This window comes from Babylonia areolata, chromosome 12 (assembly GCF_041734735.1).
Source record: "Babylonia areolata isolate BAREFJ2019XMU chromosome 12, ASM4173473v1, whole genome shotgun sequence".
NCBI classification, from domain to species: domain Eukaryota; kingdom Metazoa; phylum Mollusca; class Gastropoda; order Neogastropoda; family Buccinidae; genus Babylonia; species Babylonia areolata.
Window position 1 is genome coordinate 31,668,980 of NC_134887.1, and position 14,657 is coordinate 31,683,636.

General features: G+C 42.7%; 1 protein-coding gene across 2 annotated transcripts; it reads left to right on the top strand.

The window, feature by feature from the left end:
• The first annotated feature begins 760 nt into the window (after positions 1 to 760).
• Positions 761 to 14,216, top strand: LOC143288150 (uncharacterized). 2 transcript variants are annotated; one of them, XM_076596444.1, is made up of 2 exons: positions 761 to 898; positions 12,300 to 14,216. In XM_076596444.1, the coding sequence occupies exon 2, from the start codon at positions 12,391 to 12,393 to the stop codon at positions 13,279 to 13,281; it is 891 nt and encodes a 296-aa protein (XP_076452559.1). In that variant the 5' UTR covers positions 761 to 898; positions 12,300 to 12,390; the 3' UTR covers positions 13,282 to 14,216. The 2 variants fall into 2 exon arrangements, with proteins under 2 accessions (XP_076452559.1, XP_076452560.1); XM_076596445.1 differs by having other exon boundaries at positions 792 to 906.
• The last annotated feature ends 441 nt before the right edge of the window (positions 14,217 to 14,657 follow it).

The window sequence follows — 14,657 nt, forward strand, 5'->3', positions numbered from 1 at the left end:
TACTGAAACTGAAACTGAAACTGGGAATGTTGGTTGAACATATCACGAAGGGAAATAACTCCTGTTTTGGTTTTTTTTTCTGAGGTCTGGTGAGCGAAGAACGAATAAACAAGTGAAAAGGTATTTTTGACACCGCTAGCAGCCGAAAATATTTTAGGAACAGGAGGCATTGTGTTGCAAAATGTCGCGTCAGATGAACTCAATTAATATGTGACGTTTATTCGGATCAGCCTCTTCGTCTAAACATTCTGTTTCTCTTCAAATATTCAGTCAGCTGCTTCGCAATGACGAACACGGCTATTTCTAAACATAGTAGCTATGACGTGGTTAATGAAGACCGTTGCCACCGTGGAATGAAGTGTCACCACATCTAAAACAAACACCATCCACAAATTCATTCAAGAATCAACTGGACAGTTCCATAAAATGTCTTAACTATTGTTTTGAAAGTTTGATGAATAAATTGGATAACTGCGTTGAGCGAAGTGACAATTTATAAGCTTCAAAGTTTGCTTTTTTTCATACAGTACTAATACACTACTATTACTACTTCTACTACTACTACTACTACTACATTAGTGCATAGAAAAACAAAACAAAAACATGGAAACCAGTATCCTGTCAAGAGGCCGTTTTTGGTGCCATTTAATGTTACTTTAGTTCTCTCCCTTGTTGCTCTCAAACCCAAAAGAAGCAAACAACCACTGATCTACTAATAGGCCTTCATTGTAAAAATCTCGTTTTGGGCCCCTCGTTTCTCCGAATTTTGTGGAGGGTCTACCCACCAGAATGTGTCATTGAGGCGTGACTTTTTATTGATTGATGCGTAGCAGTGGTCAACAGAAACTGTTCTTTCGCAGATGTTAGGGGGTGGACACGTAACTGGGGGTGTCACGCGGTGAGCGGGTTTGTTATTTATTTCTCTTTTTTATTGGTTGATTGATTGATTTGTTTGTCTATTTTATCTATTTAATTATTTTTGTATTTTAGTCTTATTAATTCATTTGGTTATTTATTCAATGTGTTATGACATGTTTGTTGTTTTTCTTTCACTTTCACTTTCACTGCGTTGACGGCCACAACCATCAATTTGATTTTTACGCCGTTTTTGTTGGGTTGCGATGAAAGAAAAACAAACTACAGAAAGCGACAGACCTATTAGTGAGGATGAAAACCTAGTCCTGCTCTAAGTGGGTTCTCCGGCAAGCTCCTATCACTTCACTTTTCGCCCTTCCTAGCTAGCCGGTCCCTTGCTGATCTAAGACAGCAGGGCCCCAAAAATAAATTTAAAAAAACAAAAGTATTGTTGTAAGAGAGGGGGTGGGGAGGAGGAGGGGGGGTAGGGGACCTATTATCAAATTAACTACTGACTGGGGGGCACCCTAGACTTAAAGGTGTCCAAGGTGTCTGCTGCTGTAGTTGTTTCAGGCAGGTTGTTCCAGTCATGTATCGTTCTGGGGAAGAAGGAATATTGCCTGTATTGGGTTTTACACCGGATCTGGTTGAGCTGGCGGGAATGTTTCCTTCTTTGTCTGAGTGGGGCTGGCACGATGCAGCTTTTGTCCACGATCACCTCTCCGTCCATTATTTTTCGTAGCATGGCAAGCCCAGCTACCTTCCATCTGTGCTGCAGAGTCAGCCATTGCAGTCTGTCGATCATCGCGTTGACACTAGATGTGTTGTGGTACCAGTTGACCAGAAACTGTGCTGCTCGTCTCTGGACAGCTTCGATTTTCTTGATGTTGTCTTGGGTATGGGGTCCCATACGGTGCACGCGTACTCCAAGATTGGTCTGACAAAAGTCTTATATGCTGTTTCTTTGAGACGCACTGCTGGGATCTTCAGGTTTCTTCTGAGGAAGCCGAGGGTCTTATTGGCTTTTGCACAAATGGTGTTGATGTGCTGAGATCACTTGTGATGGTAACGCCTAGGTATTTTGAGGTAGAGACAGTTTCTAGGATATGGTTGTGGAGGGTATAGTCGGATTTTGCAGGACAGGATGATTTTGTAACTGGGATAATAGTACATTTTCCAGGATGGAAAGCCATGTCCCAGCTGTGCTCCCATGCTTCTAGCTTCTTGAGGTCTTCCTGAAGTAAGTTTTGGTCAGTTTGGGAGTCCTTTAAACGGTAGACAGCTGTGTCATCAGCAAACATACATGTCAGTGAGGAGAGTTCTTCTGGCAAGTCACTGATGTACGCCAAAAATAGCGCCGGCACTAAAACAGAGCCTTGTGGGACCCCAGACTTCGAGCTGACCCGGCTGGAAGCTGCGCCCTCCACTACCACTGATTGTTGCCGGTCTTTCAAGAAAGCTCCTATCCATTTGTTGATCTTTCCTTGGACGCCGTAATGTTTCAGTTTGTGGATGAGGAGGCTGTGGTTTACTTTATCGAAGGCCTTCGCAAAGTCCATAATGATGACGTCTGCCAGATTTCCTTTCTCTACAGTTCCAGACAGTTCTTCTGTAAAATTGAGTAGTTGTGTCTCGCAGGACCGAAACTTGCGAAAGCCGTGTTGTTCTTGACATAAGATTTCGTTGGATTCTAGGTGAGACATGAGAGCACTGACGATGACATGTTCCAGAATTTTGCAGGGGATAGAGGTCAGAGAGACTGGGCGGTAATTAGCTGGGTTGTAGTGTTCTTCTTTCTTATATATTGGTGCAACGTTTGCATATCTCCAGTCAGAAGGGACATAACCAGTGTCAAGAGAGGACTGATAGATCATCGTAAGGACTGGAGATATTTCAGGGGCAAGGTTTTTCAGGATGAGAGGACTGATTTTGTCAGGGCTGCAGGCTTTATGGGGGTTAAGTTTGGAGAGGAGTTTGTGAATGCCTTCTTCAGTAATCAAGATGTCAGAGAGGGTTGAGCTGGGAGAGATGTCAGACATCTTGCATTTAGCGCGAAACTCCACATCTGTGTACTCACGCCCCTCGCTGAACACTGACTGGAACTGCTTGTTGAGAGCCTCAGCCTTGGCGGTGGGATCCGTCACAAGCTTACCATCCACTTTCAGAGGTGCAACGCCAGAGTTGGAGCTGCGCTGGTGCTTGACGAAGGTGTAGAATCGCTTGCTCGGGGGTGAACCTTCTGCCGACTCGGGGTCACCTGCGACTGACCTATGGACATATTCCCAGCAGGAGCGTCTTGTCATTCATTACTTCTGTCTTCTGAGTTGTTTATGTTCTTTTACTAGTTCAGGAGTGCTTTGCTTTTTCTTTCTCTTATAGACCCTGTCATGGCGCTTGGCAATTTTACGAATGTCAGCTGTGATCCATGGTTTACAGGCCTTGGTACGTGCTGTCTTGTGGGGGACATTGACCTGGACTGACGTGATGAGGGTGTCCTTGAACTTGGTCCAAAGATCCTCTGTGGTGAGGTTGTTTACATCGGTCACCAACGCCGAGTGCAGGTCCTTCATGTCCTTTCTCATTGCCTCCCAGTTGGCCTTTTCGTAAAGGGGGATCTGCCTTGGAGTCTGCTTGATACGTGGTGGGCTTAAGGAGAATTCACAATAGGGGATGTCATGGTCCGACAAGCCAGGAATGACTTCAACCCTAGGGATAAGATGCGGGCAGTTAGTAATAAGTGTCTGTTCAGGTTCAGGTTCAGATTAGAGGCGATGCCAAGCATTGTTTTCTTGATATCGTGGTCATCAATAAGCTTTTTAAAGGCATTCATGTTATGTGCACGTTTGATTTCTGGGGTTAGTCTATTCCAATTGTTAGTTACTCTGTGAGGGTCTGTGTTTGACTCCTGCTCTCGACCTAATCGAGTTTGGTGGAAAATCAAACAGAGCGTTTAGTCATTCGGATGAGACGATAACCCGAGGTCCCATGTGCAGCACCTACTTGGCGCACTGACATAGTGACAAAGAACCCATGGCAACCTACATATTGTCCTCTCACAAGATTCTGTAGCAGAAATCAACAATGATAGTGATAGGTACACACACACACACACACACACACACACACACACACACACACACACACACACACTGTATGAAATACAATATGCATGCACTCAAAGCCTGACCAGCTCATTGCATTATGATGCTTTCACAGATGCCACACATTGGGCAAGGAGATGTTGCTATGTCTGAATTGAGCCATCATCTCTTAGCATTCAGTCCAAGTGCTCTCAATCTGAGTTTCGCAAAAGCAGATTTTATGCCATTTATTTGTTATAATCTTAATATACTTCCCTGTTTGAAATATTGATTTAAATGAATAGAACCATACCAGCATTGAGCAGGACATCAGTGACCACCTGGTTCACAGAAGCAGCTACTAGTACTACACACACAAAAAGTTTAAAGCAGTTGTATGTTTAGCCTTGATGCTTTGTTTCTGTCTAGTGTGTATACACTATGTGTGTTTTGTTTCTGTTTGCTTTGTGTACACTGTGTGTGTGCGTGTGTGTGTTTCTTTTTCCTTCCACCCCGTATCTAGGAGTGTGCAACCAAAGAAGTGAACAGCATGAAGAACTTGCAGTTAAATAGTTGTGACTGGGTGTGCTGCAGTCAGCTGAAGTTAATTACTGATAATGATGTACTTGATACAGTTCTGTTTAAGAAGTCCTTCCTTCTTGTCATGAAACTTAAGTTTGTGTTCACTTGATACACCATGATATGTTATTATATTTAAAGTAAAGTGAGCATATTCATCATCTGACAGCTATGAAAGACAATTTCATGCATAAAGTATCAACCATGTCAAGTTTTTTATGGCAATTTTTTTTCCACTCAACTGACCACAATGAAAGAGTTGTTTATGTTGTATAATTTCTTAGTTTGAAGCAAAATAAGTGAAAAGTGTTTTTCAGTTTTGGTACAGTGTCGTTTCACAAAGCCTGATTCTGTAAACTGCACTTTTCCATGTAAAACATGATTGGCAGTATGTTTACAACAATACAAGAAAAGCAGTTTAAAGATGTGTTTAATTTTGAAAGGTTTTGACCCAGACTACCTTGATCTGCCTGCTATATTTTCATTGAATGTTAGCATAATTTAATACTTTACAACTTATCATGGTGCTTTGTTGTTGTTGTTGTTTTGGTTTTTGTTGTTGACTCACTTGTGTAAACAAAGTGAGTCTATGTTTTAACCAGGTGTTCAGTTGTCTGTGTGTGTGTGTGTGTGTGTGTGTGTCTGTGTGCCCGTGGTAAACTTTAACATTGACATTTTCTCTGCAAATACTTGTCAGTTGACACCAAATTAGGCATAAAAATAGGAAAAATTCAGTTCTTTCCAGTCATCTTGTTTAAAACAATATTGCACCTCTAGGATGGGCACAAAAAATTTTTTTTAAAAGAAGCCTAATTATATGCAAACTGTATTTACTGTTATATTTATATTTTTTGTATTCTCTAAACTTGGCACTTTGATCTGATATTCTGACCCAACAACAAGAGCAGTCATTATTATCATTTTTTGTTCAAACAGGAACTTCTTTTGCTAAGCATGGAAGTTTTATTTATTTTGCAAACGTTTTGGTGCAGATAGAATAAAGGGAAAGTACTCTGTAATTAATGCTAGGGGCCTTAAATCGAATCTGGTTAGGACTTCTTTTTTTTTTTTAACGCGAAGATTTATAATAACAAATACAGAATACATTTTAACGATTAGATTTTTTTTTAAGTGTATCACAAGTGAGTCTTGAAGGCCTTGCCTCTCTTGTTGGTTTTTTGTTTGTTTGTTTTTGTTGGGTTTTTTTGTTTGTTTTTTTTAATACTGCCTGTTAGTGTTATGTGTGAGTTAGTGCTTTGAAAAGGTAACTTGACCAGCTTGAATGTTTTGACTTACATTAAAAAATGTGAGTCTATGTAATGATCAGTGTGGTGGTGGTGGTAGGATTTATGGTAGTGTTGATTGTGGTAATAGGGATTGTAGTGATAGTGGTGGTTGTGATAATGGTGGTACGTATTTATTTATTTTGCCATATGTTGTTTAGTGACTTATTTCCTTATGATGAATACAAGGATTTGTTGTGGTTGCACGTGTGTGTGTGTGTGTGTGTGTGTGTGTGTGTGTGTGCAAGTGTGAAGAGGAACGAAGTGTGTGCGTGTGTGTATGGGTGTGTTTGTTTGGAGGAGTATGTCTTTTTTTTCTTTTTGTGGAATTTTGGTTTAAACAGATTTTATTCATTCTCAAGGAGTAGAATGCAGTGATAATCATTAGATAATTGAGCACAACAAGCAGGGCTTATAAGCATACTCATTTGTGGAATTTTAAAGTATTTTTGTGATATATATATATATATAGAGAGAGAGAGAGAGAGAGAGATGGCTGTCAGTGCACTCAGTTTCGACTACTGATTTCTGAATTATTAAGTATTAATTTTATAAAGTGTGTTTACTTGGTTGTGTTTGTGCATGTCTCTGTGTGTTTTGCTTGTCTGAATGGGAATGTTTAGCATTTGTATGATGTTATGTATATATTATCATTTTAAGCATTTGTTTTGTATTTGTCTTGATGCTGTTTTTATACATGTATGTATGTATATGTGTGTGTGTGTCTATATATATATATATATATATATATATATATATATATATATATATATATATATATATACATACATATATATACATACATATTGTACTTGCTCCATGGCTTTGATTTATATACACATTCACATTGATTGGTTTTAATAAGTTTGTCAACTGTGTGTGTGCATGTGTGTTGGTTGGGTGTGATGAGTGTGTGCTTGTATTATTTAGTTGATTGTTTATTTTATAACATGTATGTTATATATATATGTGTGTTATCTTATACTGTTTCTAAACCTGCACTAATGGCATTATCATTATTATTACTATTAGTAGTAGTATTATTGTTACTGATATAAATATCATTATCATCATCATCATCATCACTATATTATGTATATGTGATTAATTGTAGTGAGAGTTGGAGGAGTAAGTAATGACTTTATGATGAAGTCTCCCATCAGACCGACGGATGAGTAGGCAGGCAGGCTTATCTGTCAGTGTGTGTCCTCATATGGGAGAAGAGGCCGATTCTGGATGCGCAGCACTTCCCACAGGTGTTGCAAGGGAAAACGTCTCCAGAAGTTGGGCCCTGCTTCCTTCGCTCACGCTTCTCCTTAATGGCCAGCGTTCTCATGTTTTCAAATGTCGTTATGTCACAAGAGCACAGCATCCTCCAGCGAGAGCGGTCAAGGGCATAAGTTTCCCAGGAAGCGATGTATATGTCACAGGCTTTGAGGTTTGTCTTCAAGGTGTCCTTGAAGCGCTTGCAGGGTCTTCCAAGTTCGCGGTGGCCTTCCTTCAGCTGGCCATGCAGTAGCAGCTTCGGGATCCTGTTGTCTGTCATGCAGACAACGTGTCCTGTCCAGCATAGCTGGCACTGAATCAGCAGGCTTTCAATGCTGGGCAGGCCCCTCCTCTCTAGGACCTGGAGGTTGGAGACCCTGTCTTGCCACTTTATGCCGAGGATCTTTCATAGGCATCTGTGGTGAAACTGCTGAAGTTGTTGAATCTGACGGTGATACATCGTCCATGTTTCACAGTAGTACAATAAGGTGGTCAGCACAACAGCTCTGTAGGTTTTGATTTTGGTGCTGAGCCTGATGCCTTTGTTGTTCCACAGCCTGTTGATAAGTCTGCCAAAAGCGGATCTGGCCTTAGCAATGCACAGCGTCGCTTCTGCATCAAAGGCTCCGTTGCTGGATAGGGTGATGGCCAGGTAACAAAATTTGTCAATGGACTTGATCTCTGTGTCATCTGTCTTGATTGCAGGTGGGTGGGAGGCACTGGTGTTCTGTGAGCTAGCTGGTTGGTACATGGACTCAGTCTTGCTGAGGCTGATGGTGAGTCCAAAGCGCCTGCAGGAGGTTGAGAAACTGTCCATAATGAACTGCATGTCCTCATGGGTGTGTGCAGCAAGCACGCAGCCATCAGCGAAGAGGAACTCTCTCACCAGTGCCTCAAACACCCTGGACCTGGTGTGAAGTCGCCGCAAGTTGAAAAGTTTGCTATCTGCGCGAAACTGAATGTAGATGCCCCACTTACAGTCTTGGAAGGCGTCAATCAGCAGAGAAGAGAATGGAGAACAGTGTGGGTGCCAGGACGCAGCCCTGCTTCACTCCATTTACCACAAGGAACGGATCTGGCCTGTCAGTATTTTCCTGTACTCTCGCCTGCATGCCATCGTGGAATGAAGCGATCAGGTGGATTAGGCTCTCTGGGCAGCCGAACTTTAGGAGGATCTTCCACAGACCATGGCAGTTCACCGTGTCGAAGGCCTTAGTCAGGTCTACAAAGACTATGTGGAGCTCCTTGTTTGCTCATGGCATACGGCAAACACCATGTCACATGTTCCCCTGCCTGAGCAGAAGCCGTACTTGTGCTTCAGGGATGGCTGTGTTGGAGACATGGTCAACCAGTCTGTTCAGTATGATGCAGGTGAAGATCTTGCCGGTGATGCAGAGGAGAGAGATTCCACAGTGGTTATTGCAGGATGTTTTGTCTCCCTTCCGTTTGTAAATGTGGACAATTGAAGCATCCTTGAAATCCTGGGGGACCTCCCCTCTCTCCCAGATAGACTGGAACAGGGCGGTCAGTTTGTCTGTCAGCACCTCACCTCCATACCTGTAGATCATCCGCTTCTGGTGCTTTTCCTGTCATTGTCAGCTTCAGGGCCTTCCGGGTCTCGACCTTGGTGGGAGGGGCAGCTAGTGAGTCATTGACTGGTAGCTGTGGGAGGGCTGCAATTACCTTGTCAGATACAGATAAGTCCCTGTTGAGGAGGGTGTTGAAGTGCTCTGCCCAGTGGGCAAGGATGTCTTTCTTGTCTGTCAGGAGGGTGGTCTGGTCCAAGGCTCGGACAGGGGTTGATCCTGTGACTCTCGGCCCATACACAGCTTGGAGACCATCATGGAAGGTCTTCATGTCATGAGTATCAGCAGCGGACTGAAGCTCTTCGGACTTTCTCTCCCACCAGGTGTTCTTCATCTCACGCAGCCTCTTCTGTACAAGTTGCCTGGTTTGCAAGAACTGGTCCTTCCTCTGGCTGTCTTTATCAGAAATGTGATCCTGATGCCATATATGCATGTGTGTTCAGGAGCTTGGATATTCCAGAGTCGTTCTCGTCAAACCAGTCTTTGTGGCTCCTCTGTACAAAGCCGAGTGTGTCAGCTGCTGCTTTGAACACAGCATCTCTAAAGGTGCTCCATACTTCTTCTACATCAGTTGATGCAGGAATATCTTGGAGAGCTGCTTGGATTTGCTGCTGCAGCACGTCCTTGGTGATAGGGAGGTGGTGGATGTTCAGCTTCCTAGGGGGTTTCTGCCTGGCTGGTTGGAGCTTGCGTGCAAGTCTGATGTTCATCTTGCTGAACACCAGGCGATGGTCTGACCAACAGACTGCTCCTCTCATGCAGCATTTAATGGAGACATCACCTCTGTCCCTCTGCCGGACAATCACATAGTCAGCATGTGCCATTGCTTGGAGCGGGGGTGCATCCATGTGTTCTTGTACTTGTCCGCTTGTTGGAAGAGGGTGTTGGTGATGGTCAGTCTATGCTGCGCACAGAGCGAGAGCAAAAGCAGTCCGTTGGAGTTGTACTTGCCAGTGCCGTGCTGTCCTAGGACTTTCGGCCACGACGAGAAGTCCACGCCGACGCGGGCATTGAAATCCCCAAGGATGATCAGCCTGTCCTTTCTGTCTACTGCTGAAATGGTGTGGCTGAGCTCCTCGTAGAAAGCTTCTTTGATGTCATCAGGGTTGGTCATCATTGGGGCATAGCGGCTGATGACTGTGGAGAAGTGATCCTCTGATAACTTGAGACACAGGGTCATCAGCCTATCGTTTATCCCACGTGGAAGGGTGTCAAGCTGTCATGCATTTTTGGTTCATATGGCAAAGCCCACACCTGATGTTCTCGAGGTGCCATCTGGCTTCCCAGTGCAGTAGAAGGTGTAGCCCCCTCCAACTTCCTCCAGCTGGGTTTCACTGGCAAACCTGGTTTCGCTCAGGGCTGCTATGTCCACCTGGTAGCGATCAAGCATTCTAGCAATGAGTGCTGTGCATCTTTCTGGTCTGTCATCTCTGTCTAAAAGGGTTCGAACATTCCAGGCACCCAGAGTCAGGGCATGACTCCTGGTTCTTTTCTTCTGTTGTTTTCAACCGCTAGTGTTGGATGTCCAAGTTGGTGCAATTTCCTACTAGGTACTAGGTGAGGCAGGCTTTGTTTGGGGATCCTTTTATATCCCCTTTCCCCATGTGGGGACAGTAGTGCTGTCCCTAAAAAGGGCTGCTCTGACACTGTGGGAGGATACGGGCACCGCATCTGCCCTAGTCTATGGCGGATGACCATCACCCCACAGCCGCCTGCGTGCAGAGTCATGACTAGGAACTGCCAGCAGCATCCTCTGCCTGTCCCCGTTACCACTTCTCCATTGCTGCAGAGCTTGGGAAAGCTGGGTGTTGGAAGGGCTAGCTCATCGTCCCGACATTAGCCTGGTTGCCTGACCAGCACAGGTGACTTTTTTTTAGTGAAGAGGAGTTGTGCAGTCCTGTCCCCACTCTCTCGGTCATCTTCTTCCGCCTTCACAGCCGTTGGAAAGGTTTCCTCCTCCGTCATTGGAAGACTTCACAGGCAGCAGGTAGTACAGGGTTACACGGTACCAGTAGCAAGGGCTATGCCCCTGACCTGAATGATTTTATAATGTCATTTTATTTGATAATTGGTTTGACTTTTAAGTATGATTTTTTTTTTTTTTTTTTTTTTTTTTTTTTTGTTTTGTTTTTTTTTTACTTTATGCTTTTCAGATGGTTTGGGGGGAGGGCTGTGACTGTGGTGGGAAATGAGGGCTGATATATGTTGGAGTTGGAATTAGGTTGGAGGGTCACTGGCTGTGTGTGTAGGTTTTGGACTTTTTCTTCCTCATCTTCTCCTCCAGCTCCCTATTCTTTTTCTTTTTCATTTCCTCCTCCTTCGTCGTCTTTCTTTCTTCTTGTCCATAAATGAAGTGCTTTGAACAAACATGGGTCCAGGATTTGTGGTCTTGTCTGTGATGGCTTTCCTGCTGATTTTCTGCAGCCATGCTTGTCTTTGCCGCTGGCTCAGCTCTTTAGTTTTTTGACTCACTTGTGTAAACAAAGTGAGTCTATGTTTTAACCCGGTGTTCGGTTGTCTGTGTGTGTGTGTCCGTGTGTCTGTGTCCGTGGTAAACTTTAACATTGACATTTTCTCTGCAAATACTTTGTCAGTTGACACCAAATTTGGCATAAAAATAGGAAAAAATTTAGTTCTTTCCAGTCATCTTGTTTAAAACAATATTGCACCTCTGGGATGGGCACAAAAAAATAAAAAAGAAGCCTAATTATATGCAAACTGCATTTACTGTTATATTTATATTTTTTGTACTCTCTAAACTTGGCACTTTGATCTGATATTCTGACACAACAACAAGAGGAGTCATTATTATCATTTTTTGTTCAAACAGGAACTTCTTTTGCTAAGCATGGAATTTTTATTTGTTTTGCAAACGTTTTTGGTGCAGATAGTAAAAAAGGGAAATTACTCTGTAATTAATGCTAGGGGACTTAATTTATCACAAGTGAGTCTTGAAGGCCTTGCCTCTCTTGTTTGCCTTTGGCGGTGTCTACGATTGAAATTCTTTGAAATTTCATGCCTGGCTCCTTTGTACTGTTGCGTGTGCAGCCTCTTAACAGTTAATCACCATGCTTCTTTAAAAAAAAAAAAAAAAAAAAAAAAAAAATTTTAATTAAAAAAGCAGAATGCAAACACCATTTTATTTACAAATCATCATGCTAGGCTGGTGCTTTTACCCTCCAAGGGTGTGTACGTATAAAGTGATGACGTCAGTCGGGAGAGGTTGATATGGATTGATTTGTCAGTTTGGTGTCATATATACTGTATCATGTCAAACTCAGATTGCTGTGACACTTCCTCTCTTTGTGTGGTCTACAGTTTATTCATAAAGCCATCGCAATGCATAATTATCTTAATTGCGCTGGAAACGTGTTTTGCTAATCTTATATTTCTGTATCTGTGGTATGTGGTTTTTCGCACCAAGTCAGCATCACTTTGATTACTTATTAATGATGCATATTTTCATGAATGTTTATCTTCTAAAAGTTATTGTGCTTGATGTGGTTAAATTTTAATGTAGTATGAACTGAAGCCAAAAGACAAACTTGTGTGCATTTTCAGTTACAGACAATGCAGTTCTGTATTATTATCTTATCTTCTCTTACTTTGCAGTGGCCTATAGTGACTGTTCATTCATCGATGTGTTGCAGTGGCCAGTAGTAAGTCTTCGTTCGTCGAAAATTCGCAGCATCCAGCAGCGACCATCCGTCAGCAGCCTGTGAAAGACAGTGTATTGCCATCATGGCGCGGCCACCTTCAGCACCAGAAACGCAACCCGCGCGCGTCAGGATGGTAGGCAGCAGTGGGCAGCCTGGCATGAACATCAACATACACAAAGTCACAGGTTCTGTTACGATCGCGAACAAGGCCACCGTGACACACCATCATTATGGGAGCGGCAGAGGTGCAGGTGATTCCAGCTCTTCCGATTCTGACTCAAGTTCTGACTCAGACAGCGAGAGGTTTTTCGCTTCTCAAGGCGTGCGCATGCCAACGAAACAGCAATGGCAAGAAATGAAAAAATCTATGCAGAGTATGCAGTGTGCCCAGACCGGAAATTACATAGATACTTTGGTTGTCAACAAAGGAAAAACGTCTGGTTATGACAAAAATGAAAAACTAGTGAAACTTCAAGCACAAACAGTTGTAGCTGGTGGGAGAGGTGTGCATTATGATACAGCTGCAAAACATATGCCTTGTAGAGGAGCAGCAATTCCCAACGCAGACCCAAGAACAGTGCCCACCAACCAGCAGGGTAGCAGTGCTGGTCGCACAGCCATGACCCAACCATGTGTGGAACCTGCCGATACCCCCACAAAGTTCGAACAGCAGACCCTCCAGTTTGAGCGCATCATGAACACCCTTCAGAACAGAGCTGTAGATCAGACAGTGGCTGGCAAGATCTCCTCTCAGTTTGGCCGAGGCTGGCGTCGAGTGTTCCGGCACCTGAACATCTCCGATACAGACATTGACAGGACGTTTCAAGAGTGTGGACAGGTGCAGGATTCCGTCCATCGCCTGCTGTTGAAATGGACTCGAACGAATGGTGACCGGGCTGATGTGAGAACGCTGGTTGAGGCGCTCATTCGAGCTGAACAGGTACACATTGTAAACCAGTTGTCCTGCTGTTGATTTCAGTTCTGGTGATGTTTGTGATGGGGTTTTTGTTGTTGTTGTTGTTTTTTACTTTGTTTTGTAATGGGGGTGTTGGTGCTGCACCAGGATGGCAAGACAGAGTGAGATTATATATAATGTGTGTAAAAGGTATTGATCGTCTGCAGGCATACACGTCACGGGAATCAGTGACAGAAGGATGGATGGGGTTCGTTCTTGCACATGTTTGGGGAATTGGAAATGACCATTGTTGATGTGAAAAAATGTTGACTTGATAATGCAGTGTGTCGTTTCCACTTTCAAAGCGCCAGCAACGCAGAAGCCCTGATTTTTTAGTGGAGTATGTGACTTACGGAATGTATCATTGTATGACACTGTGTGTGTGTGTATGTGTAATGTATGAACGTGTGTAGTGTGCATTGTTTCATATTTTTGGTATACATGTGGTGCATGAAAACAACATGTGGTGTGCTTTGTTTCATATTTCATGTTACTATATGTACGTGTGATGTATACATGTATGAAGATGAAGATGTGTGTGTGTGTGTGTTTACCTTGTATGTCACTGTGGGAGTGGGGGGGGGGGGGTGGAGTGTGATGTTTCTTTATAGTTTTGTGGCATATATTTTTTTTATTACTCGATTTCTTCTTTTGTGCGTGTGTGTGTGTGTATAATTTCAATCTCTTGATGATTTGTATTAGAAAAATGTGTTTATTTTATTGGGATGGGAGAATTTTTCTGATTATTGAAACAAAAGAAAGAAAGAAGAAAAAGATGCAAAATGGAGACTTTTTAGAAAGTTTGAGTGAGTGAAAACCATATGAACATGTAAGATTTCTGGAAAATGTATTGCATATATATATATATATATATATATGTATATACATATATATATATGTGTGTGTGTGTGTGTGTGTGTCATTTCCATGGATGCAAAGGAACAGAAAAGGAAACACACACACACTCTCTCACACACACACACACACACACACACACACACACACATATATATATATATATATATATATATATATATGGAAGTAGAGTGCTGCCCATAATTATGTTCTTACACATAATGACATACTGATGCATGTTATATGTAAATATGTATATATGATTTTGTGAATTATGTATAATTGTGTTTATGTTCAGGCTAATGTTTCTAAACGTTACGTGAAAAATGGACCCAGTGGTCTACATCGGAGACATGCGTGTCTAAGTTTATGTCCATGAATATTATCATGACCGTACATGTGCCAAAACGGTTTTTTTTGTTTGTTTTGTTTTGTTTTTTTGTTTGTTTTTTTAATTTCCTTCTGATTCTGTGGGATTAAAGTTTAAAGTTTTTCCTCCCACAGATTGTGGCCCTGTGTAATGGCTAGCTGGGCCTACA

Excerpts from the sequence above, each read along its gene's own strand:
- LOC143288150 (XM_076596444.1), top strand. The coding sequence starts at position 12,391 with ATGGCGCGGCCACCTTCAGCACCAGAAACGCAACCCGCGCGCGTCAGG.